This window comes from Pyxicephalus adspersus, chromosome 1, assembly GCF_032062135.1.
Source record: "Pyxicephalus adspersus chromosome 1, UCB_Pads_2.0, whole genome shotgun sequence".
NCBI classification, from domain to species: domain Eukaryota; kingdom Metazoa; phylum Chordata; class Amphibia; order Anura; family Pyxicephalidae; genus Pyxicephalus; species Pyxicephalus adspersus.
In genome coordinates, this window is record NC_092858.1 from 116,508,478 (window position 1) to 116,535,330 (window position 26,853).

Consider the following 26,853-nt stretch of genomic DNA (forward strand, 5'->3'; position numbering starts at 1 on the left):
CATTGCCAAGTATTTTTATGTTCCAGATTGCATGTTAAGCAATAACTCTTGTTATATTTTATATTTAATTCAAAGGAATTACTTCCTGTTTTTTAAATAAATTTCAAGTTTGGCCCCCGACTTGGTCTGAGTTTTTCATTTCGGCCCTCTGTGTATTTGAGTTTGACACCCCTGTCCTGGATCTTTCCAATGCTTTTGACACTGTTGATCACGCCCTTCTAATACAAATTTCTTGGTTTGCTTCCTACCTGTCTGACAGCTTCTTTCACAATTTTTCAATGGTAAGTCCTCCTCCCCCAGTCCCCACCCTGTTGGTGTTCCCCAAGGGTCAGTCCATGGACCGTTTCTCTTTTCTCTGTACACCTCCTCACTTGGTAGACAATCTGTCCAGCCCTGACTTGTCTCCTTTAGTCCTGGATAAGGTTTCATGCTGCCTGTTGGCCATTTTACCACGAATGTCTGACAGGTTTCTGAAACTCAACCTGGATTAAACAGAACTCATCACCCCCCCCCCCCAAATTCCAAGTCTCCAGTTGACATATTCCTAACTGTTAACAACACTGGTATTCATCCCTCCCCTCAGGCACGTTGTATTGGCATCACCTTTGATTCTGCCCCATATTCAGAACTATTCTAGGTCCTGTCACTTTCACCTGCACATCTCCAAAATCTGCCCCTACCTGTCCCCAGAGACCTCCAAACTCCTTGTACACGCTCTTATCATCTCACGTCTGGACTACTGTAACAACCTCCTCTCTGGCAGTGCTCAACCCAGAAATTTTTTTAAGCTGGGTGGGAAGAAATTTTAGGCGGGTGGCAGCCCCTGTATTGTGACCCAACCCATCAGTAACTACCCCAAAACAGCCGGGTGGTTACTGAAAAGTGCCAGGTGGTGTGCCCGGCTAAAAGGGGCTGGGGAGAACACTGTCTGGTATTACACTAACCTGACTCTCTCCTCTACAATCAATCATTAATGCTGCAGCTGTACTCATCTATCCTTCCCTCCCCTCTTCTTTGTCTGCCTCTCTTTGTTGTTCTCTTCATTGGCTTCCAATTCACCTGAGAATCAATTTAAAGCTCCTGTGCTTTGCCTTCAAATCCCTCCACAGTTCTTGTCCCACTTACCTTTCTGACCGAGTAGAAAAACAAACCCCTAGCTGCCTTCTTCGCTCCTCCAATGACCTACTAATGACTTCCTCACTCATAACCTCATCACACGCACAGCTCCAAGATTTTTCCAGAGCTGCCCAGACTCACTGGAATGGTCTTCCATATTCTATTAGGCTTGCTCCTACTTTCTGCTCATTTAAAAGAGCACTTAAAACTCATCTTTTCAAACTTGCCTACCCGTCTTTTACCTCTTAAAAACCCTCACTACTTCCCACCATTCCATATTTCCCCTCCATTTGTGTGATACTTCCCTCTCCTCCTAAGGTTGTAAGCTCTTCAGGGCAGGGTCCTCTCCTCCTCCTGTGTCATTGTCTGTATCTGTCTGTCATTTGCAACCCCTATTTAATGTATAGCACTGCATAATATGTTGGTCTATATAAATCCTGTTTAAAAATAATATTGATAGTATAGATCCGCTTTGATTTCCTTTTTATCTGGCCCCACCCTGCTTGTAAGAGCTGACTTTGGGCAGTCTTAGTGGTGGAGTAATGGTAGCATGGGCCCTGGGATGTTGAGTTGGGTGCTCACCGGTTTAATGATTTCATGCATATAAGTCAGTTTAGATCGGAGTTTGTGTTTTGCTTGTGAGGATTTCTGAAGGATTTGAAAAGCAGAGTTTCCATTTTGAATGAACATTTTTAAAAGAGACCATGCTTAATGTATTGTGTAAGATCATGGATCATTTATCCTAAAGCAATCATGTACTTGGAAGAATATGTTGGAAAGCTACCAATGCTAATCTCCTGGGAAAAGTTTTGTAAAAACAAAGCTAAAGTTGACTCAACTAAAGTTCAAACCATTTTTACATCCCCATGCCCCCCATCTTAAAGTCTATGGCCCTGGGAGATGCCTGTTGTGCACTTATAATCTTATTATAACCTTTGCTTCCTCCTTTACTCCTTTGGTATCATATAGAATCATGCTACCTAATATATTGGTGCTATATAAATCCTGTTTAATAATAATAATAATAATAATAATATAGACTTTAACCACCTAGCCGGTATGCCCGACCTTCGTACGGGCAAAAAAAAATTGCTAGGATGGTTAACCCCGTAATTTTGTCACATCCTTAAAAAAATTTCATGAAAAACAGTGGATCACTTTTGGTACAGAAATCTAGACCTCAGTGTAACGCTCAGGTGGTTAAACTGTCAGTGTTTGCTTTGTTTAGTTGATTCAGTAAGTAGTGATCTGGCTCCCTCAGCTGGTAAGGAATAATAATCACCAGCTATACAGCATTCTCATGCACTGTGTTTTTGTTCCTGTTCTAATCCTATTTTGGTGACCTGCCAGTCAATTCCCATGATTCTTCAGGAGGGATTAAGGTTTCTCAAGCTAGTTAACAGTCTAGGAGACCGGCTGGTTGTATGATTATGTAGGGAAGAGTCAGAGAAAAAAAATTGAAACCTCTTCACTGCAAATAACGGGAAGACAGATGAGGATAAGTATGTTATTGGCTCAGTGGTTACTCGACAGCTGTTCATTGGTTGATTTACAAATGGCATAGCAGGAAAAGGTTATGGTACACATACTGGTGAGTTTCGATTTCTGAAACATATTTTTATGTACTGCAAATGGATTTTTCTGCCAGTTTACCTAATGCCAAAAGGTACAGTCATTTTAATTATCTGTGGACGCACCAGTTGATCAGATATATTAATAGCATTACATATTTCAGACTCCAGTGATCATACTGATTATAGTCCATGCACCACTTATTATGTTTAACAATGTGCTATTTTTGAGAGTACAGACTTGTTTGGATGAGCATTTGTAGTATTGCAAATATAGTAGTTTGATGCATTCTAAGTATTAAAGCAGCAAATTAATCATGGCAGCACCTGGCTCTTACCTTGACAGCTCTTCTCTACATATGGCAGTGCACTAAACACACCATCTGCCTTTTGCCATGACGACGCACCTAAAATGTATCTATAAAATTTATTTTAGTTTTTGCTGAAATAGGGAAGGTTTATTGGAGGATTATTTTTAGACATTGTTGTGTTAGAGAGATTTTTTACTTCCTGTCTGGTAAAATGTTCCCAGTACAGAGAGGGAGGTGTATTCTTTCTAAAGAAGTACAGACAAACGTATAAATGTTTAAAGATGCTGGAGTAGTTGTTAGCTTGTTGTTTTTGTCTGCTTGATGTAGCAGAACAGAACTTAAATGTTGGTTATGGGGGATAATTGTTAATCTGGCTTTTATGTTGTTAATCTGGCAGGGTTTTTATTTAATAGCCCATCCTATCTGCTTCGATTACATACCTTCCCTGCAACTAAAAAGTAAAACTCCTGGAAAATACCCAAGTATCCGATAGAATGGGAGTTTCCCTCCTTTCTCCCCTTCTTTTCATGTAATCCTCATATTTTATCTTACATGGTATTTCATGTTTTTCTTTTGTTGTCACTAGAAGAACACAAAAAAACAAAGAAAAAAAATCACAGCCATTCCACACAAAGCATCAAAAATGACCTGGACAAAATTATTGGCTCCCTGAAATTAATACTTGGTAGAATACCCTTCGGAAGAAATAACTGATGCTAATCGCTTTCTGTAACAATCAATTCTTTGACATCTCTCTAATGGAATTTTGGACCACTCTTCCTTTGACAGCTGCTCCAGGTCTCTCAGTTTTGAAGGGTTCCGTCTCCCAACTGCTGTTAGATCTCTCCACAGGTGCTCTATGGGATTTAGATCTGGACTCATTGCTGGTCACTTAAGAACTCTCCAGTGCTTTGCCTTAAGCCATCTCTGGGTGCTTTGGGTCATTGTCTGGCTGTAAGACCCATGAGCTCTGGCTGAGACCCAGCTTTTTGACACTGGGCCCTACATTTTGTCCTAGAATTCTTTGGTAGTCTTCAGATTTTTTAACACCATGCAAACAGTCAAGACTACCAGTGTCTAAAGAAGCAAAGCAACCCCAAAACATTAGTGAACCTACTCCATATTTGACTGTGGGGAACGTGTGAAGGCTTCTTTTTGTTTTCTGTAAACAGTTGAATGATGTGGACTAGCAAAAAGCTGTATTTTTGTCTCATCTATCCAGAGGACATTCTCCCAAAAGGATTGTGGCTTCCACAGGTGAATTTTAGCAAACTGCAATCTGGCTTGTTTATGTTTGTTTTCTTCCTTTTCACTCGGATGGCAACAGACAGTGTGAGCTAACACTGTTGTATCATGTGCCTGCAGCTCAGCTTGAATTTGTTTGAAAGTTGATCGAGGTTCTTTATCCACCATTTAAACAGTTCTTTTTTGTAACATATCATCATTCTTTCTCTTTCGTCCATGTCCAGAGAAATTAGCTATTGTGCCATGAGCTGTAAACGTCTTTACAATGTTGCACATCGTGGACACAGGAACATTAAAAATTCTAAAGATGGATTTGTAGCCTTGGGATTGCCCATGCTTTTCCAAAATTTTGGTTCTCAGTGTGTTATACACAGACCTTCAAATCTGAGAGACCTGGAGCAACTGGCAAAGGCAGAGTGGTCCAAAGTTTCAGTAGAGACATGTAAAAGACTCATTGTTACAGAAAGCAATTAACCTCAGTTATTTCTACGAAGTATTCATTTAGGAGTGCCATTTTTGACCTTTTGTGTGGAATGATTTTTTTCTGTGCTTTTTTGTATACTTCCAGTGCTATTAAAATAAATGAACATGACAATACCAAAGCATTTGTAATTGCAACAATGTTCTGGGAGAAGTGGTGCATTTTCTGACATAAATGCAAAGGTACCAATATTTTTGGCGGTGTCTGTGTGTGTGTGTATCTCTCAAAAAAGTTATATAAACATTTTAAACTGAAATATCTGTGATTGTGTTTGTATGTTGTTTAGGCTGTGAAAATGATGGAAACTGTTTTTTTTCTGTCTATGTTCCCTTTGAAATGTATCCCCACAAATTAGGAGACATTTCTCCAGCAGGAAATAAGACAAAATTGAAAAATCTACTCTATATTGTTCACATGAACTTCTTGTAAGCCAATTTTTCATTTTTATCTTTATGCAGATGGCCATTTTGATTTGATCAAATAAAAGACCTAAACTGGAGTCTGTTTTCACAGGAACAATTACTCTGCTGTTTCTCTTTCTGCTGAGTTTTTCATCTCATCAAGCTCCTTTGCTGGTTACATGGGTACATGTGGCTCTGTGGGCTGTATTTTATTGGAAGCTATGAAAATGTAATGTTATACCATCTGTATTAGTGAGTCAGCAGTGCAATATCACTCTATGAGCCAATTTTTAAGTAGGCAGGTTTTATTTAGAGACCTGGTCACTTTATTCTTTATTATCTTATAAGATAGACAGCTTTCCCATATTCTTTAAACAGAAAGCTGGGATCCAGTGGTGACAAAGCTTGTAAAAACCACTTGCTTAAAGTCTTCTATACATAATAAATTGGAAAAATAAACCATTGAGATTTCCTTAAAATATTGTGCTGCCAGCAATCATATAATATTTTATTAGAAGAAATTTTGTGTTGAAAAAAGATGTAAGCTGACACATCTAATGTTCAGTATATGTGTATGTGTGTATTTATATACAGGTTGACTATCAAAAATCCGGCAACCTCAGGACCTGAGGTGCACCAGATTTTAGAAGATCCCGGAGCAGGCAGCAGGGACATCTCAGCGTGTATTTAGTTTAGCAAGTGTTTCTGCAGAACAGCGCTAAAACATTAGTGGCCAAACAGTGTAATGCAGTCCTTGTATTGAATATGCAATCTGAAATGCATGCCGGGAAACTGAAGTAAATGGACTATCAGTGGCTGGATTTTTCGAATGTTAGCCTGTATATATTTATGTATATATATATTTTTTTAAAAACTGCATAGCTTTGGATTATGGTTATTGTTTTGCATATTAGAACTTAACGTCTCTCACTCAAAGAGAGGTGATAACCACGCTGGCTTGATTTAGGCACTGACATTCCTTGAAGTAGTTAAAAAATTACTATAAATTGAAAGGCTAAAAGAGTTGTATGGAAGAGCAGAGCTGGCTGCTAGTGGAATGAAGTATAAGGTGAGTAAAACTGTTCATTGTGTTTTAAGAAACCTTATAATAGCTTTTATTTCCGTACATGCAAATGCATTGGAAACACTGCATATTCTATACCAAATCAAAACATGAAGAAAAATGTATCAAAATTGTATTATTCCTTTAAGGAAAGGTAAGAAAAAAGAATATTGGGCAGTTATTAGCAGTGGGGTGTTCAGTTAGTGAGGTCATTTATTCTGTGAAAAAATAGGTATGAATTACAGCCCTTATTTAAGGAAGGAAGGCGGCAAATGTTGTACATGCTGGGTATAGTACAGTAAAATAGTGAATAAAATAGATTGAAGTAAAAGAGTAAAAAAGAAGCCCACACAATGTCCCAATGTTCTGAGGGGGTTCGTTTGCCAAAGAACACTCGGACTGGCCTAAAGAGAAATGGTGCAACATTTTATGGACTAATGAAAGCAAGATATTTCTTTTGGGTTCAGGGGCCGCAGACAGTTTGGCAGATGAACCCCAAGTTTGAATACATCACAATACTTGAAGGTCATGTTGCCTAATAGGAACTGCCATTAAAAAGGGTGTTTCAACAAGACAATGACTTCAAACACACCAGTAAAGAACAATGTCTTCAGACCAAGATGTTATGGAGTTGTTAACGGAATACCAGAATCTTAATCCGATAGAAATCTTGTGACATAAAAAATCTGCAAAGAATTGCAGAAGAATTGTGGAATGTAGTCCAAGCATTCTGGGCTGGAATACCTATTCACATGTGCTAGAATTTACTTGACTGTATGCAACATAGATTTGCAGCAGTTCTCATAGGATTGTACCCTCCATCATCACCAACCACCCCTTACAATACAACTTTTACTAAACAAAATTGCAAAATATTGAATAAAAACACACCAAGCTGATTGTGATAAAAGGTTAGGGGGCAACTCATTGGGTTTAAATAACTTGAACTTAGTTTAAATAAACCAATATTCAATTTAAAAACATACATTAACATTCTAATAACCGTTAATAAACCAAATACTCTTAGCAGTGTTCAACCCCCAATTTTCTTTAAGCTGGGTGTGAAGAAATTGTAGACGGGTGGCAGCCCCTGTATTGTGACCCAACTCATCAGTAACCATCCAAAAACATGAAAAGTCCTCGATGGTGCACCCAGCTAAAAGTGACTGGGGAGAACACTGGCTTAGTCATTAAGACTGCCCAGAAGTTGGTGATATTACCCGATAAAGGATAACCGCAACAAGGGGAGGGAGGGCAGGGCAGAGAAATTGTAAAATTTGATGTACCTGACAGTTTTTGACATAAAATGTAAATACTCTCTCAGCTCCAGGAGCATATAAAAAGTAGAGAGAAATGTCACTGGACAGTTGATTTCCCTTCAAAAATTGGGCTGCCAATCAGCCACAAGATTGACAGCAAAACTGCCTGGCAACATGCACCTCCACAGATTCTGCTGCCTGGCAACTCAGAAAGCCGGATACCTGAAAAAGACTGCCATCTAGAGGCAGCAGGTAAAAAAAGGTTTAAATGTGTTTACTGATTGACTTTAAATCAAAAAGAGGGGTGCCAGGGATGACAATCTCATGTGGTCATTTTTTAAAATTTGTGCTCTGGCAGAAACAGTGGTTTTACATCTTAATATTTGTTTAGTGATTCAAAGGAAATTAATTTAAATTAATTTTTTCCACATTTTCAGGTTATACAGTAAATGTTTGAGGTTGTAAAGAATAATGCAGACAATGCTATATGTATGTAGGTAATGATATATAGATATTTATCAATATATGAACAGCCTAATATTTGTTTATGCTAGCCAGGGGGCTAAACGTTGTTTATGGACTTTAATCGTTGATACCAACCTCTGAAAGGGAACACACACACACATATTTAGGTCCATAAGTATTTGAATGCTCACACAAGCTTTGCTTTTTTACCTGAAACATTTTCAAATTACAGTTATTTAATGAATTTGGACATAAAGACTCAGCTTTAATTTGAGGGTGTTCACATCTGAATTTGAGAAGGGATTAGGAGTTAACGCTCTTTAACCCCCCTAGCTGTATTCCCGAGTGTGGATTTTTCAGGCAAAAAGCGGTATTCCCGGGTCACACTTGGGGTAGCTTTTAACTAAAAAAAAAAAAACACTTACCTTTCTCCATCACTGTTCCACAGCGTCCTGCTTGTCCCCGCAGGTCCTGGGGACATGTCCCTCCTACTCGATCTCCAGCCGGCGAATGTAGCGACGATCTCCGGGCTTTCCCGGTGAGGTCGGTGCAGGTGGGAGGATCGGCTGGAAATTCAAATCATATTGTGTTGGATTCAATACAAAATAGCTGTATTGAGTCCAATACAAAGAAATATTCATATAATATATATATATAATTATATTATATATATATTTTATATATGCTACTGTACAGTTACATTACATGTTTAAATATTTTTTTTATTTTTTTAACAGATTTTTGTGTTTTGTTACTTAAAGTTTAATATTAAATGTATTAAATATCATTGAGTTATGCCTAAGAATTATAGCCTACAATGAAAAATTAATTTCCATGCAAAAAATTGTACCACTTTTTTCATGGAAATTTGGATGGAATTAGACCCTTTTTAAAGGGACCAAAAGTAATTGAACACATTACTCCACACCTATATAAGCTGAAGTTGGTTTCAGGTGTGTTATTTACACTTTAAACATTTTGCTGTGAACCTACAACATGGCAAAAGAGTTCTCTGCAGGTGAAACAGACAGTTCTTAGGCTGTGAAAACAGAAAGAAAAGTCAGAGAAATTGCAAGAATATTAGGAGTGGCTCAATCTACAGTTTGGTAAATTCTGAGAAAAAAAGGAATGCACTGGTGAACTCAGCAATGCAATGCCTGGATGTCCATGGAAGACAACAGTGGTGGATGATCCCAGGATCATTTCCATTGCGAAGAAAAACCCCTTCACAATATCCAGCCAAGTGAAGAACACTCTTCAGAAGGTAGGCATATCAATATCCAAGTCTACCATAAAGAAAATTTCATGAAAGCAAATACAGCCTAGCTTGGACTTTTTTTTTAACAGGGAAAACAAGCCAGCACAATTCTGGAATAGCATTTTTGGACAGATAAAACTAATTTTAACCTCTACCGATATGATGGCAAGCAAAAAACTATAGAGCAGGCTTGGAACAGCTCATGATCTAAAGCATACTATGTCATCTGTAAAACACAGTGGAGGCAGTGTGATGGCTTTGCCATGCATGACTGCCAGTGGTACTGGGTTACTAGGGTTTATTGATGATGTGACACAGGACAGAAGGTGAAATCTGCGGTATATAAAGACATACTGTCTGCTCAAATCCAGCCACGTTGATTTAGTAGAGCTTAACAATATAAATGGATAAAGGGCCAAAACATACAGCGTAAGCAACCCAGAAATTTGGAAAATATTGGTTGTTCTTTGTAGGGATCCTAGATGATTATGTATCTGCCAAGCCTGAGGTTAAAATGAAAATATGTGAAAGAGAAGGCAGGCTTTTTTTGACAATATGTTTTTAAAAAGTATACCTAATTTATTCATATAATGAAAAGTAACATTTAATAATAAGCTTTTCTTCACCCTGTATCGTAAAAAATTGGATTTGATAGCAAAAAAACTGGGGTCATTTCCGGATTTACCACCCAAAAATTAGTAAAAAAACAAGTGTAAGATCTAACTCAACCAAAAATGTGTTCTCCAGTGTAATCACATGGTATAATATGCCCACATTTACTCTTTTTTTAATGCACACCAATTGGTAAAGGGCCAGCAAATGTCACCTTCAAAGTAAGCTAAATGAGGAGCTTTTATGAGTCCGCCAAATTGTCAGCCTGAACTCTCCAAAGTGCTGAAATTTCATAATGTTTTTCAACAGTTTTTAACTTTTTTAACAAGCAGCTTCACACCAAGTATTCCAAGCATGCAGGCCTGAGTCTCCATGGGAACTGGAGTAGCGAATATGCAGCCCCCTGCTATGTTGATACCACTTTCTGGGGTGGTGCTTCAAAAAAAAAACAAAACAAAAAAAAAAAACACGTGGTACCTCTCCTAAATTGTAGGTGCCTGGTGCTGATAGGCTGAAAGGATGCAGCTACAGAGAATATTTGGCATCATCTACCTCAGTTTAACCTAGAAAAGGGATTAAAGAGCCCATTTAAGGCTGTAAGTAAATGTTTTGTTGTATATTTGCAGTTCTTTTTTTGAGATCTATGCCTGGAGTGTCCTCGAAAGCAATGGGTTGGCTAGGCAGGCCATCTCTTTTCTAGGCCAGAATTTGAGGATGGTTCTGGAGCATGTGGCCCTTGGTAAAATGGAGCAGGTCTTTGAGACTGGGTAGGAGTTGCAGCCTGAGGCCAGGTGGCTCAGGTGCTAAGGCTGTGTACAGTGTTTATACTGGGGGAGCCTAGGAAGTCACCCAAAGTTTTGTTCTCTGGAATCAATACCTCTGAAGAGTGCCAGAGGGAGAGAGCCAGGATGCAAAATTTGTGGGATTTTTTTCCTGTCATGCTGTGATGACTGTACTCCCCTGTAAGAGAAAACCCTAAACATTGCTTTAAGTTGATGTTTTGTTTTGTGAACAAATAGGGCTAAGGGTTCTGAAACTGGAACTGAAGTCTGAAATACCTTTCTGCAGTGAGTGCATTTTTAAGCTAATCTCTCACATATTGTAAAATGCATTGATCCTCAGGCCTCGCATATTAGATATTTACATGTTTTTCTTGAATGTGCATAGAAGCTAACATTACCATTTTTAAAAAGTGTCTCACTAAACACCATTTCTTTACAAAACACTTGTTGTAGAATGTCAGGAAATATGATTGTCTTTCCAATATTATATAATATAATTGTTATTAATATAATATATTATTGATTTTCAAAAATACAACAAAACGTATATTGAATACATTCAAAAAGTAATGATATAAATATGCCAAGTTTTTGCACATAACTGTAGGGAAATAGCAATTTAAACACCTAACATAACATAAAACACATTAACATAATGTGTCTAATACACCTAGAACAAGTGTGGGGACAGAGAAATAGAAAAAGAGACTAGGAGAAAAGGAGAAACACACAATAAAAAAAGCAGCAGGTAAACATGATTGAACAAAAGAGAAAAGGTGGGGAAATACATGGTCAGGGTATAAGAGTCGGGGTGGGAAGGATCAAGGACTATCTCTGGTGCTATAAATGGGGCCATCTGACAGAAAAATAGGTCTAGATCTAGTGGCATATAATGGTCAATGCATGGGGACCGTGTCTGCTGGAATTTGTCTGTGAAATCTATCAGAATCTCCTTGATCTTTACATTATTCTTGAACCAGGTCAATATGTGTAACTTGAGCTATGGTGGGGTGGAGGGCCACCACCCTTTTGCCAAAATCATTTACCAAAATCATTGCATTTATGAAAATAATGTACCTGTTCCGACTTACATACAAATTCAACGTATGCCTAATGCTACAAGACAGTGGCATAATTGAAGGTAGCAGAAGATTTCTGAGGAAGGGGCTTTGTGCCCTGGCTGCAAAAACTCACTGGGGAACCCTAGGCCTTTTGGCACCCCATATTAACCCTTTTTGGCACCCTTAATCTAATATTAGTCTTTGTAAGATGCATGACTTATGTCATGTAATTGAGATGAGCAGAACCCACGGAAGGTATAACATTTTAGGTAAATCATCCTAATCGATGCAATGAGACCCGACCATGAAAGTAGATATTCTTTCCACAACTCTAGCAAGACCTTCAAATGGCTAATCAGAGATGAGATGTTAGGTAGAGGGTATCATATGAATTAGTTAAATACACACCTAAGTATCAAAGAGTTTTGGATTCCTAATGAAAGGGAAATGAAGCTTGCACTAGAGACAGTGCATCAGGGGTCAAATAAATATTTAGGCTTTGCATTTATGACTATTAAGCTATAAGCCTGAGAAATCCTGAAACTTATGTAGGATAGTGAGTAGGTTGGGGAGAGAGAAGAATGAGGAACAATAAAACATAATTCGCAAAAAAGCATGATGTGTTTTTGATGGTAACCCTGCAAGGGTTAAACCTTGAATACGAGGATGATTTCTTATGGCGATGGCCAGAGGCTCAGTAGAAAGCGCAAACAACAGTGATGGCAATAGGCTTGTAAGTTTGATCAGGTCGGTCGGTGTAACCTATTAGCAAGAAGAGTATGGGCCTTACTATTTAATTTTTATTCTTGGTTCAACACAGTTGCTTTTCTGCTATAGAGGTCTGGGCACAGGTCAGGGCAGGTGGCAGAGAAGTTTAGTCAGCATCCAGGCACAGGGCAGGCCAGGTGGCAAACAAGCATAGGGCAGGTCAGATCAAAAATAGCAATGAAATACAAAGCAGAGTGGAAAGATAGCTGGAGCAAAGCCACAGCACCAGCCACCATTACTGCTGAGGCTAAAATAGCCTCTGCCCCTTTAAGGAGCTACTCCTCCCTGGGCTGTGTCAGTGTATGCAACACTGCCCACAGACATGTGAGACTGGGAAGTACTGCATGCTCTGTCAAGCAGAGTGTGAGTACTGGGCTTGGCAGCTTGACTGGGCCAATATGTGCTGTACGCCGCAGTACTGTTCTATGGGAAGTGCTGTGGTAACCGGCAGGTATTGTGACAACAGCCCTAAGCAGTATCAAGACAAAGGGTGGTGTCCTCCGGAGAAGATTTGGAGAATGAAGTTTCTTCGCCAGGAACTGGAAGCCCCTGGGATCTAAAACAAGTGGTTGCATCAGTGGTTGCCTGAAAAAGCAGCTTAAAAGCATACCTAAACTCAGAAATTTCACTTTACATAAAAGGTTAGGCGATTGAGAATAAATGGGAGCGCAAAGCCTCCATGGATACCTACGTCACGCATCCCGATAGGCTCTTGGATTCTCCTTCTGTGCATGCCTGAGCATCACAGGCATGTGCAGAAAGAGCCTTTTGGTGAACAGAAAAAGTTGCAATCTCATTAGATTGGCAAGTTGTTTTTCAAACCTACGTTACCCAATCTCGTGGGTCGGGTGACATAGTAAGAATAGTTTAAGATGGCGCCGCCCCGCTTGCCGGCTCCAGGACGGATTCCGGGAAGACGTGGGACCTGATGGAAGACACCTCTGGATGGATTGGACTGCTCTGCGGGATTGAAGGTAAGTGTATTTTTTTTTGTTTTAGGCACTTTTTAGTTTAGTTCCGCTTTGAAGGGTGTCCTCGATGTTTTGCGATCCTTTCCAACGACAAAAGACGGAAAGATACAAGAGCATTGTACATACAATGCAGTTCTGCTCTATGGAGAGGAGAGGGGGGAGAATCGGCAAGTGGCACACCACTGCGCTCTCTCCCCTTCACTTACGTTGCGGTTATTCATATTTCATCATTCGTGGATCCGCCGCTGTACACACATCAGATTCTCATCTGATACTAGCCCTGAAATGATAATCAGAGGAGAATCATTTAACATGTTTGTAGCCAATTTTTTTGTGTCTTTTGATTAGTGGAATTGGCAGGGAGTTTAAAACTCTTACCTTGCTCCCACGTTCCAGCAGTATCCTCCAGCAGTGTCCCGGCATGTGAACGTTGGGGACACAAGGCCAGGGGAAGCAGACTGGCCGGGCATCCGCTCACGAGTTTTAGGGTCGAGGGTGGGACCGTTACGCAGGTAGGCGGGACCAGGCGGGAATTTAAAATAATGAGGATTTTTAAATGTACCACTTTTACATTTAAAATCCTCATTATTTTATACCACCAAGGAGGTTAAAGAAAACCTGGATTTATGATAAAACATTTGCTAGAGCATTGGGATTAAATGTGTTTGTGGTTGTGTAATGGAGAAAATAGCTGCTTTTTGAGTGGGTAGGTTTGCTTGGGCATTTTTTTGATACCTGGTTTGGTAGGATCAGACTACATTCAGCATGTACAAGCAGACCTATTAGAAAGTCTGCTGTATTTTCCAGATCTAGCAGTATTGTTTCATTATCAAAGCTTTGGGTTTAACAGAAACAAAGCTGAGAATTGTCAACATAGTGTTGGCTTGTGCACATAAATAAAGATTTGCCTTATTAACTTGTGACATGTAGAACAAATAAAACAAAAATTTTTCATTGACCATTGTATTTACAAATGCTGTGCAGCCAGGTAATACAATTCTATGTGCAAAGCTGTCAGCTGGTATTCATTTGCAGCTATGCAATCTCCCACTGCAACCCAGACAGAAATAAATTGCTTACAGGTATATAGCCATGGAGCCCTGCATTGATCAACCATGGCCACATTTTGTTTCCCTAATTACATTTAAAAAATAAAAGCTCAAAAATATTATATTCTAATTTTTTAAAAAAATTACAGTCAAATGGATTTCTGGTAATGTTTGGGAATTCCTAAGTTATGGCTAATAAAAAAATGATCTTTGTACGCATGCATAAGAGTTACATCATGCCAGCCTGACTTGTCAAGATGGCCAAGGTCCATTACCTGGAAGAAAACCTGACAGAGATGGCGGATTGCTACTTTGAGATTGTTTATTGAAGATGTTTTAAGGTATTGAAATGAGTAGTGGAGCATGATGGCTAAATGATACCAATGATTACTGAGCTCTCTATCTGGCACGTCTCAAGCTTTGAAATGTATCATTTTGTGCAATATTCACTTTAGTAAATAGGAAAATACTGATTTCTGTGTAAATGGTTCATTTCCTAAAATGTGACATGAAAATTGTTATTGTGGTGATAAAATTATTTTCCAGTGTGCCATGTGCAACACACATATCTGTATTGTGCCCAAGTCTGTTTATAGTTAAGTGTGCAGAAGTCTAAGAGCACCCATGGATTATGTTTGTTCTAAATAATCTTAGTTTATCCCTTTTGGCTCCAGTGTTCCTGAATAACATCAATATGAGAGAAACGTCATGTCCTTGTGTCCAAATGTACCCTGTGGGCTGATAGATGATTATTGTGATGACCATTGATTGGCAAGACATGCAAGGAGCTAACCATTCACTTTCACCCTGCCAGAGCTAGAACAGAATGTTTGTGTCGTGTCTGCATTGTGCTTTTGTTCATATTTGTAGTTTAATAGGTCTAAGCCTATTTATTTTCTAAAAAGGATCATCTCCTTGTCACAATAATGTTTTTTCTGTTTTTCCCTGCTCTGTTGTATATTACTGTTTGTGATTTTTTTTTTAATTATATATTTGTTTGAAGATAACTGTATCCCCCCTTGTTTTTGTTTTCTCTCCATTCTTACTTCATCTTTTGTATTGATTGTTCTCTAACGTAGATAGATACGATGAGGGAGGGCGAAGAAGAAATACCATTTATGGGGGTAGTTGGGGAGGCTCTGTGCACAAATTCTCTGGGTCTCTTGTTGCCTAAAATACTCCCAACAGAGCCTGTGAAGACTCAGCTTGTAAACTCTCTTCTGGTAGCAGGTGTAAGTACAGTTGTGTTGTGGTAAACACTACTATGTGTGTGTGGAGAATGAAATAACAATGCATGCGTTGTGTTTTAATGTGTAGGTGATATGGCTGCACTATAAATCTTATTTTCTGCACAATCATGTATGATTTACCAATATTTTCACTCAACCTATTACCTCCAACTTGTTTATGAGTTGTATATTTACACATGGTTTACTTTCCTAAAATATTTATTATAGTTCAGGAATTCCCCGAGTAAAGCAGAAGTATTAGCTCACTAAAGCTTTTTGCAGTTTTTTTGTCCAAAATAAGTTATTTCTTGTCTAAGCCATGTCATTTTGTAATAAATGCAGTTGAAGGACATCTACAACTAAGAAAAGACACTTAAACATGCAGTGCATGCTTTCACTGATTGACACAGGCCTTTGTTATTCTTACATTCACTACAAATTAAACTTTTATTTTACACAGTCATCTGCCTGTGATATTTATTAATAGACTAAATGTAGGGTTTTAGTGTCTTTTGTATACTACAAGTAAATATTATTCATTACACACAAGGGTAGCAAATATAGAAAATAAATGATTGGCGACTCCAACAGGTACTTGAGTATGCAATCAAATGCCACACTTACTGTAAATTGAATAACATCTGGTTATTCCTTTTGGAAGGGGACTTTTTTGTGTAGAGTATATAGTAGCATTTTCCCTCTAGGTATTCTTTGCAAGATGCTTTATTTTACCTATTTTTAGTAACCATCCTGCAGAAAGACCCTAGCGAGAACACTGTTGATTCTGCTCACCCTGGTCCTGGTAGCCTGGAACTGCTATAGGGGAAATCATATCACCTCTAAATGTATTTATAGGTGTTTATACAAGCATTTAAATATGTTTTAAAGCAAGCCTAAAATGCTTACAAAATGCAATTTTGGGCGTTTGTAAGCATTTCTATGTGTTTTAAGCAGGCTTTTAAAAGCCAAATCAGAAAATTTTAGGTTAATGGAAGTGTTTATAAAGACTTTTAAACGCCTATATATTCTTCCATTTGTTTTCAATAGAAGCATTTACAGATTTATAGGCCCAAAAAAGCCTTTGTGTGGGCCTGCAAGTCACCACAGAAGAACACCAGGGGATGGGTTGGGGTGAATAGAGAGAGGGGAAAGATCAAATTACACTATGGGCCTTATTATTAATGCTCTCCAAGGCAAGAAAAGATACATTTCAGTTTTCTCCCCAGAATTTTTTTTCAGCCAGGGGGTAGAAAGATGTAGCCCGAGTAGTAAAAATGTGGGCGGGGCAAGACATCAAATTTAGTGCTCCTAGTTTATGCCACAACTATCCAGTAACCTCTTTTTGTGTCAGTTTTCTACCTCCCCCTATACTTTCTTCCAACTTTCTATTGCCTGGCTTGTTAGCATGTCCAATTTTTTTTTTTTTTGTAATATGCCCAAACTTTTATGCTGTGTATTTTGATTCAACTTCCTAGTGCTCCATGTTTCAAGAGTGTAATCCCTTGTAGTAGTGTAATAGTATGATGTGGTTTAGTTCACATTAGCAGTAAAAAACTGCTACATTTTCCGCTCATACTGCACATGCATGAGGTTAGGCACTTTTTTTTTACATTACAGGAATGCCCCTGATGAGATAATCCCAGGTAAACAAAAATAAAAAGGTGCAGGTTAACAAAAATATAGATGCAAATGGGGGACACTTGTGTGATTTAAAGAAGAGAAGCAGACCGGGTAACATAGTATGACAGTTATAGATTTGTGACAGGTAGGTATCAATTTAAGGGCCCAATCCCAATGCTTCTTGCTATGTAAGTGGCCCCGGCGGTCTCTAATTTGCATTTTTAATTATGGACTCCTAGGCGCACTTGCTTTTTGAAACAGCGCTCCCAATGTTTTATTTTTTAAGTTTAAGTTATTATGACGTACGGTTTAGGAGATGTAAAGGTGAGTGGAAACTCTACACAGTGAGTGGAAATAACATTTTCCAGAAACTATAATACTATAGGTACAATAGTAAAACTGAGACCATGCTAAACACTGATTTTTTCTGGACTAAAATGTTCTTGGATGTTTTAACTTTACGTTAGGTGGCAAGGTATGCATAAAATACCTTTTTCCTGGAAGCTAATAAAAATTCAGTTCAAATGACTGTTCATAAATCAATGTGGCAAGGAAGCAATGTATCTGGGGCAGAGGTGGGCAGTAGGATTACAAGTATTAAGTATTTTCCCTTTAAAAGGGAGGTTTGCCAACCCTGGAATATCATAAAAGAAAGCAAATTACAGTAAACAGACAGGGTTTTTTTGGGAAAGAAATTATATACAATGTCAATATACAATTGGTATTAACATTCGATATTTGGTACTACCTCATACCTGGAGGTGTTGTACCTAATTGACTAGACAGTCTAGTTAGTGAGAGAGTCCTTTTTCTCATCATAAGCTGAGCATTCAACCTAGCAGTATATGCAGAGTATACATGAGGTGCAGTGGTTTTTACGCAGCCTTGTTACTCAACTGCGTTTTGCCCGCCTTGGGGTTCCTCAGGGGTGGTGCTACGCTTAATTTTGCTCATTGTATATACTTGCGATTACTCTAGATGTTGTAAATAGATATATAGTATTAGTACATCAGTTTGATATTGTAAAATATCCTACATATATATATAGCTTCTTTAAACCTGGTAGGGAATGGTATATATCTAATCTATAAAGACAAATGGTCCGAGAATATATGTGTGATGCAAATATAAAGGTCCATAGAAATCATATCTTTTATGGCTTTTTACACTTTCGTATTGGCAGGTAAGTCTAAATGCTGTACATACAAATTATTGTGAAAAGTATACATTTAGTGTGACATATAAAATAAGCAAAAGCATTTCTATTGTTACTCTGATTGAATATTGCAATCAATGACTGGTATTCTGATAATAGTAAAAATACCCATGATGGTTAGTAACTTTTATCATCTTCAAAAACAATGAAAATAAAATACATTATTCATATCCTGTTATTACACAGCAAAATATTAAACTGTACATACTGAAATTTATACATTCCCATCAGGAGTGTTGTTAAAGTAGGAGTGACCATTTATAGGATCCTAAGTTTGTTTACTAATGTTGGCTAATTGTACATATTGTATATAATCTTGGATCATTTGTCTTTATAGATTGCCCTCTTGTTCTTTGTAATGTTCTCAAAGTGAATAATTGGGAAGAGAGTTCTCTATATGGACCATTTTTATATTTATACAGGGTGATCATATCCCCCCTTAAACGTTATTTCGCAAGGGAGAATAGATTCAGTTCAGTTGTTTGGTTAATTTAAAGAAACTAGTAATTAGAAAATATATGGGGCTTCTATCAGCAACCTAAATACAGGCTCAATAGAAGTAGTCAGATCAGTCCAGAATTTGCTCTGATTTTACTTGTTGAATTTTTTTCTTAATCAGTGATTCAAAGTATTGAAACCAGCGGGCAGCTACTGATACCTTGCTTTTAAAGGGAGAAAGAAATGGACTATGGACCCAAACCAGGGATCAATCTGAGTCTGAAGGTCTGAGTCAGGCCCTTCCCTAAAAACCATATCACCCTAGAATGTCATAGAAGGGTTGGATTTATTATAAGTGATATAAATTACCCAACAGCAATACAACAACACTGTAAAATATATGGACACTATTATTAATAAATATTCGTTCTAAAGTTCCAGGCTGGAATTGTTATGATCATGTTTTTTTTTCATCTCTCATATATTCCTTCTTTGTTCCATCAGCAATCCGACAAAGGGGATTTGAGTACGCTGAGTCTTCCCCCCAGTACACTTCATGGAGGCTCCGAAGGAAACATCAGTCTGGAAGTCCCCGAAGGGGCACCAGATCCACAGCGCACTAAGGCAGCAATGGACCATCTACACCAAAAGATCCTTAAGATTACTGAACAGATAAAAATTGAACAAGAGGCTAGGGATGATAATGTGGCAGAGTATCTGAAGTTAGCCAATAATGCAGACCGACAACAGGCCTCTCGCATCAAACAGGTAATGCTACAAGCGTATACTATTGTTGCTTCTATTTTATTATCAATACAAATAGTTAGGTACCTTGTTAACTAAATCGTATACTCTATATTGTTTATGTTCTGTACTTCCACATTACAGAAATACTTCTTGACATGAAAAATATGTTAGTGTTTCCTGCATTATATTTTTAAAATACTATTTACTAATTAATTTTAGGTCACAATGGCAATTGTCACTCAATTCTTTAGCTTTACTTCTGTTTGTCTAGTTTTATTTTAGGTTTATTTCTGTCTATTTAGGTTTACTTTAAGTTAAATAAAAAAGGGTGCAAACATACAAAAAGAAATACACATAAAAGAACAAATACACCAAGAAACAGTATACATCCAACAATAAACAATTTAAGGGGGAAGACCATCCAGATTTACACAGATGAAAGCTGTTATCAAAAGGATAACAGGTCTAGAAAAAGACCATTAGGATGCAGGAGAGAAAGAAGTGTAGGGGAGAAGAAGAATGAAACAAGGAGGGGGGAAATGTAATGTAAAGCAGTAGAATGCCACTCTGCAATGCCAGGAACCAATGTCAGGTAAAAATCCCTCAGGAACCAATGTCAGGTAAAAATCCCTCTTTACCAAGGGCAGTGCCATACGTTTTTCAGCTTCCCGGTCTGACTATCTATCCCAACTGACTTTTTTCTCCAGGCCATCCAGGGCTTAAGGAATGACTGCAGTATTATACTCCCCAGTTTAGCTGTAGTCAGATATTTTTGGTTAATACCATTTCTATATCTGTGATTGTGATTACTTTACAATGCATTTCCTTTTCACCCTGCACTGCAGTCACTTCAGGGTGCCTGTTATAGTGGAGATAGTAGTAAGCTTATTTTGTCCAAACTCAATTTTCAGTTTAAATCTGGTATGCGCTTAACACAATTTGCAAAAGGGCTAAAGAAAGTGCACATAAAGAGGGGGCGCTGAAAACAAAATGTAGGTAGAATGGTTCTTTGTTAATTTTTTGTTGTAAGTTTTAAATTAGGGTGATCATGCCAGTACAGATTGTTCATGTCAATCTAACAGCCAGCTTGGCCAGCTTGCACTTTAAAAATAATAGAAAACACAACATCAGAATGATGAAGAATAAAATAGGGAGAAGGAAGCAACAATAATATGTTGTTGGGGTATTGGCGTTATGGCTTCTCTGATTTGACTACTGTGGTTTTTGGGTATTTTGGAAGGGTCTTTTCATTCATAGTCAATAAAGTTTGCATCCATTTTGTTTTTTGTTTTTTACAACAGTAGTATGCCTTGAGTAGGTATTTTATTTGCTTTAGGATAATACATTTAATTAATTAAATTAATTGTGCTTGCCATTTTAGGACAGTTATGTTTCATTCTAATTTAACACTTTTTTTAATAGTATTTTTATTGAATAAAAAATTAATAAACAAAACACAGCTATACATCATACAATCAACAAACATACACACATTACACTGCTCAACCTAGGGGAAAGAATACAGATCTTGCCTTTTGTAATAAGGAATTTCAGTCCAAGTCCAAGTAGCTTGTTTCTTTCCACCAGTAAAGAATCCGTCATTTAACAGGGAACTTAGCGTCATTTGTAACAGCCGGATTGTGTATGTCACAATACCTGTCGGTTCCCACAGCGGTCCCTCCTAAACCATCCTTCTGCATCCCATGCCTGTGTACCCTGCTGAGCTTACAAAACGCAAGACCCACTCTTTGTCTCTTGCTGACAGTAATGGAGGCTGGTGCTGTTACTTTGCACCAGCTACCTTTATACTCTGCTTGTGATTTCTGACCTGACCTGTGCCTGGAACCTGACTCTGCCTGTCTGCCGCCTGCCCTGACCTGTGCCTGGAACCTGACTTTGCCTGTCTGCCACCTGCCCTGACCTGTGTCTGGAACCTGATTTTGCCTGTTTGCCGCCTGCCCTGACTTGTGCCTGGAACCTGACTGCATCCGCCTGCCACCTTTCTCTACACCAAGGCCGCTTCAGCCTTCCTCCTCAGGTAGGGTGACCCCAAACAGCATAGAGCCCAGTAGCCTCCTGGCTACTGGCCCATCACCCCTTGCGGAGTTCCCTGGTGAAGACCTGGTGTCTCTAACTCCGTGCCTTGGGTGATCCCGTGCTACCTGCCTGAGGAGATCCTGACTGTGTACATCAGCGTTGTAAAGATATAAATATACAAAGCATAGAATGATTTTAAACATAATATAGTACAGCTGTGTAGTCAATCCCCCTGTACCCTAATACTGCTACCGGTTGGGCCGGACATATGCCTTTCTGTAGAGAGATGCTTTCTAGCCACCTGGAAACGTACAAATGTACAAAGGAAGACAAACACTAAATTTACAATAGTAAGGACAGAAAGGTATAAAAATAGGTTCTGGTCACCTCAGATGTACGTTGTTCCATCGTCCCCTCCTAAGAGCCTCCATGGACGTTCCTAATTGCTAACATGTTCAGACCAAGTAAGACGTGTTCCTATATAGGAATCCCAGGGAGCCTAGATCACACTAAACTTCTCTAGACGGTCATACAGTCTAGCTGGTAATTACTCCATTAGTAGTTCGTCTTTGATCTGTTGAATCAAAGCAGATCATGTTGGGGTACTAGATGACTTCCATTTTCTGGCGATGAGGCATCTCGCCACTGTAAGGATGTTAGCTACTAAATGTTTTCTATTTTTTGAGAGTTCCTTGATAGGTAGTCTGAGCAGATGAATCAACAGACCTAGAGAGATGGGGATATCTAGAACCTCTTTAAGCAGATCATTGACTATATTTCAGTATGGAGAGATGAGAGAGCAAGACCAGAAAACATGATATAAGGTCTCCACATCAAATCCACGTCTCCAGCAAAGGTTGCTGGTCACTGGGTGTATTATATGCAGGACACCTGGGGTAAGGTACCAATGCATTAATATCTTGTATGTATTCCCCTTATAAACTGTGCAGAAGGGGCTCTTCTGGGCCTGTTGCCATATGATTTGCCAGATATCTAATGGAATCTTCCTGCAAAGGATACACTCCCATTTTAGCATGTAAGAGTGGCCGATAGGTCATTCGACTTGGCGTGTAAAGTCTGGTATATTCCACATATGAAGCCCCCTTTGATCTGGTCTTTCTACGCAGATTCTTTCAAATGAAATGGAAGAGAATATCGAGTTTTTAGTTAGCATCTCTACATAGTTTCTGATCTGCAAGTAAATATAGAATGATAAGGAAATTTCTGTTGGAGCTTTGAGAACAACACCAATCTACATGTGCATGGGTGAACAGTCTGTCCAAAATGAAAGAGCTTGTAGGCTTGCCATGGTCTTACCATATGGGGTGTACTGCTGTCAGGAATTTTAGAATAAAAGAGAAATGAAGTAAGTGGGGAAGCTTTAGACGTAAATTAAAGTTTGTGTTTACAGTGTAGCCATATCTGTTTAGAAAAATGAGTAGGGGCCAACAGGGAGGCCTTTGGCATTTGTGCTGGGGATCTCCATAATAAAGAATTAGGGTGAATGGGAGCCACATAGCTTCTCCAGCTTTGACTAGCGGTTACACGACTACACCGTATGTGTGTGCCATAGTAGTATTTCACAAAGTCACCCCAGGATGCGCACGGAACACTTTTAGGTAATCAATACATTTTGTAGCTCCATATGAAATAAATAGGTGATGCCAGCAGCCATCTAACTGCTGGCATCAGTACAGAGACCTGCAAAGTTGAAAATAAATATAAGAGCTTCGGTAAGATAGACATCTTGATCAGGGCTATATGCAGATAATTCTTGGAAAACGAAAGTATTTGGTACCCCCAAACACTTTAGGGATTCTGACTTCCAAATATATGAATAAGTAGACCAAAGTTGCGTTAAGAGATTCACTGGCAAATTATAGCCTTAAAGGCTTCACTCATAACAAGATTCATTTTGTAGCTGAAGAGGGCATCATACTCATCCAACACCTTAGTTAGGTAATGGTATGGGTGGGTTGGTTAGCGTTAAGATGAGTTAATAAGACTATAGTAATTAGATGGTTGCAGTAAGGGGCTCTATACCCAGTGTGAATAAGAATTTGGATATGGGGACATGTTTCATTAGAAAATCATTAAAGCGACAGTGGCATTTCCTGATGCATTTTGTTGCACTATGCGCTACCATGGTTTTGGGTGCGTGGTCTTACCAGGTTATCAGACAATTCTCTCTGTGGGATCTCTTTGAGATACATTTTGGCTTCACCAAAACTACATTCTGATCTGTTAGTATTATAATTGAACCTGCTCCTCTATAGCCAAATATATGTGGACAGATCCAAAATCTACATCTTGGAAAAACTCCCCTACTTACAACCAGTGTTTCATATCACCAATCTGGATCAGTTTTTGGGAACTGTGGAATGATAATAATCCCATATGACTTGAGTCGAATCAGCTCCACATATTCCTTGTGAAACCTCTCTCACAGTGAATCCATTTATGTACAAATAAGTCAATCTCTTCCATTATCGTTGTTCCTAACATTTTTCAACTACACTAGATCCGTCTATATCCCAGCTATACCCCTGAAGAAGCCAATACAGGCAAAATGTGTCGGGTGACAAAGACTGATACGGTTATACCTTTAGTAGGTATTTATGTATAGCACGGACATCCTAATCCTATGATATTACAGTAGGCCTGGGATGCACCAATATATTGTACTTAACTATGTATGATTCATTAATTATATTCATGAATACATAAATATAATCTAAAGCCATAAAAACCCCTTCTGTCTGTATTCTTTATCATACCCAGTATGTTGTTGAAGATAATTTGGACCACCTCCTGTAGGTCAGTGGATTGGGTGGCTTCAGGTAGGCCTCCTAAATGAAAGTTGTTACAGCGACCCCTGTTGTCCAGGTCGTTTATGCGATCTTGAAACTCGCTCAGGGCGGAGACTTGTGAGATGACCTGTTCCTGTAGTTGGGTAATCTGGGTTATCGCCACTTGTAAATTTTCTGTGTCCACCTTATCTGCCCAATTGCGGAAATCCACCTGCAAGGCATGTATTTGAACTCTACAGGTTTCCTTGACCTTTGCTATAAGGTAGTGGAAGTCCTCCTTAGTGGGTATACTATGTAGGTATTCCCACCATAGGGGCATTTCAGGGGCCCCCTTCTGAGATGCTACCACCGCATTGTTGGTATGGTTTCCAAATGGTGTAGTGGGGTCTCCCTTAACCTGGGGGTCGAGGCATTTCCACCAGAGCTCCCCACTGTTGCCCCTCCATGCATGTTCTATGGTCTGTTTCTCCTCTGGGAAGAAGAGGGTCAGCCTGCCAAACAGTAGTCAGAGGTGGGGTACCCACCAGTGTATGGGCTTCCAGCTGAAATAGAACCCTTCTTCATGTGCTTGAGCCTCTGACTGCACCCAGGACATTGGTGCCCCTTGCTACACCTCTACCTGATCTGTAGCTGGTGGAGAGGCAGAGAAGGTAGGAACAGCCTGCTGGAGGGGGCTGCTGCAGGATGAGGTAGAAATAGCTGATCCCCATTCTGCAGATCTGTGGTGTAGAAAGCAGATACAGGGCTGTAGTCTGTGCATTCCTTTAAAACTTTGCGTAGACAAGCTGGCCGCCTCTGGATGCTGCTGAGAGGAGCCGATCACGTGTACAGCTGGAGCAGGAGGAGAGGGCGCCATCTTGACCTCCTGTGGGGGGTCCCTTGGCCAACATTGTGCCAGATTCCCTTGTTTTCTTTTGTCTGTCTATTATGTGCCCTCTTTTATTATCAAGAAAGTGCAGGCTGGAGCAGGAGCTGCAGTATTGTGCCATCTTGGTACCATCCAACCCACGGCCCCTTATTTAACCACTTTTGAGAAAAGGTGTACCTTAGTCTGATTAGATGCTTGATAAACTAAAACTTCACTGATTTTTTAATATGCACCCACATAAATATTATACTGAAATGGACCTGTGAACCTAATATTTACTTGTACTTCAATGTCAGTTACGGTATTTATTTCACAAACAGGTGATCACTAAAATATGGGTTTTCTTTTTACCATCAATACTGTATTTTTGTTATATTTTGTGTTTTTTTTTCAACCACACCAGGTTTTTGAGAAGAAGAACCAGAAATCTGCACAAACAATTGCTCAGTTACACAAAAAGTTGGAACATTATCATAGGAAACTAAAAGAAATTGAACAAAATGGTATATCACGTCAGCCGAAGGATGTCTTAAGAGACATGCAGCAAGGACTTAAAGACGTAGGAGCCAATGTACGAGCAGGCATTAGTGGCTTTGGTGGAGGAGTAGTCGAAGGTGTTAAGGGAGGGCTTTCTGGCTTGTCACAGGTCACACACACCGCAGTGGTGTCAAAGCCCAGAGAGTTTGCCAGCCTTATTCGCAACAAATTTGGAAGTGCTGACAACATCCCACACCTTAAAGATGGCATAGAAGAAGATAATGAGACACAAGGGGGTGCAAGAGCACTAAGTGGTAGTGCAACTTTGGCACCAAGTCCCAAATATGGGAGTGATGATGAATGCTCTAGTGCTACTTCTGGCTCAGCAGGAGGAGGAAGTAATTCTGGGGCTGGACCTGCAGGACCTGGAAGCCCAAGATCCAATACTCTAGATGGACATCATCATGGGCACCATGGAGGCTTTGATGCCATTCTTGAGGAACTCTGTGAAATCAAAGATGGGCAAAGTCATCTTGAAGATTCAATAGAAGACTTAAAATCACAGCTGCAGCGAGACTACAACTACATGACACAGTGTCTCCAAGAAGAGCGCTACAGGTTAGTGTAAAGTGTAGTAAATATTACCCTATATTGTTGGCATTAATGTCCAGTGGAGATTTCATAACTACAATGACATGTTAGCTCCTTGTAATTCATGAAAACATTTTATATGATAAACTTACTAAACTGTCTTTACAAATTAGGTTTTTACACACAGAAAATAATCAGATTGTAACAGATTTGAAAATCTTGGTCTATGGATAACCGCTCAATTTTACTTACAGTAGATCAATCTGTAATAGGTGATCCACAGCTAAAGTAATCTCTTATCTTCATCTATATCACCGTCCTATATTACTGTAGCACCAAATATCAAAGCAAAAAGATGCTTTGAACTTCTTTTGTTTCAGTGCATTGTCAATAGTAAAAATACAATT

At 39.0% G+C, this 26,853-nt stretch overlaps 1 protein-coding gene across 3 annotated transcripts in view; it reads left to right on the top strand.

Moving 5' to 3' along the window:
• Positions 1–26,853, top strand: part of TMCC2 (transmembrane and coiled-coil domain family 2) — a 51,151-nt gene that overhangs the window by 16,134 nt on the left and 8,164 nt on the right. The window contains exons 1-3 of one of the 3 annotated variants that reach the window (XM_072424954.1): positions 2,498–2,707; positions 19,421–19,684; positions 25,782–26,473. In XM_072424954.1, coding sequence (XP_072281055.1) covers positions 2,693–2,707; positions 19,421–19,684; positions 25,782–26,473 — 971 coding nt within the window. In that variant the 5' untranslated portion in view covers positions 2,498–2,692. Of the gene's footprint in view, positions 1–2,497; positions 2,708–14,649; positions 15,646–19,420; positions 19,685–25,781; positions 26,474–26,853 lie in introns of those variants that run through there. The other 2 variants (XM_072424952.1, XM_072424948.1) reach the window with 2 other exon arrangements.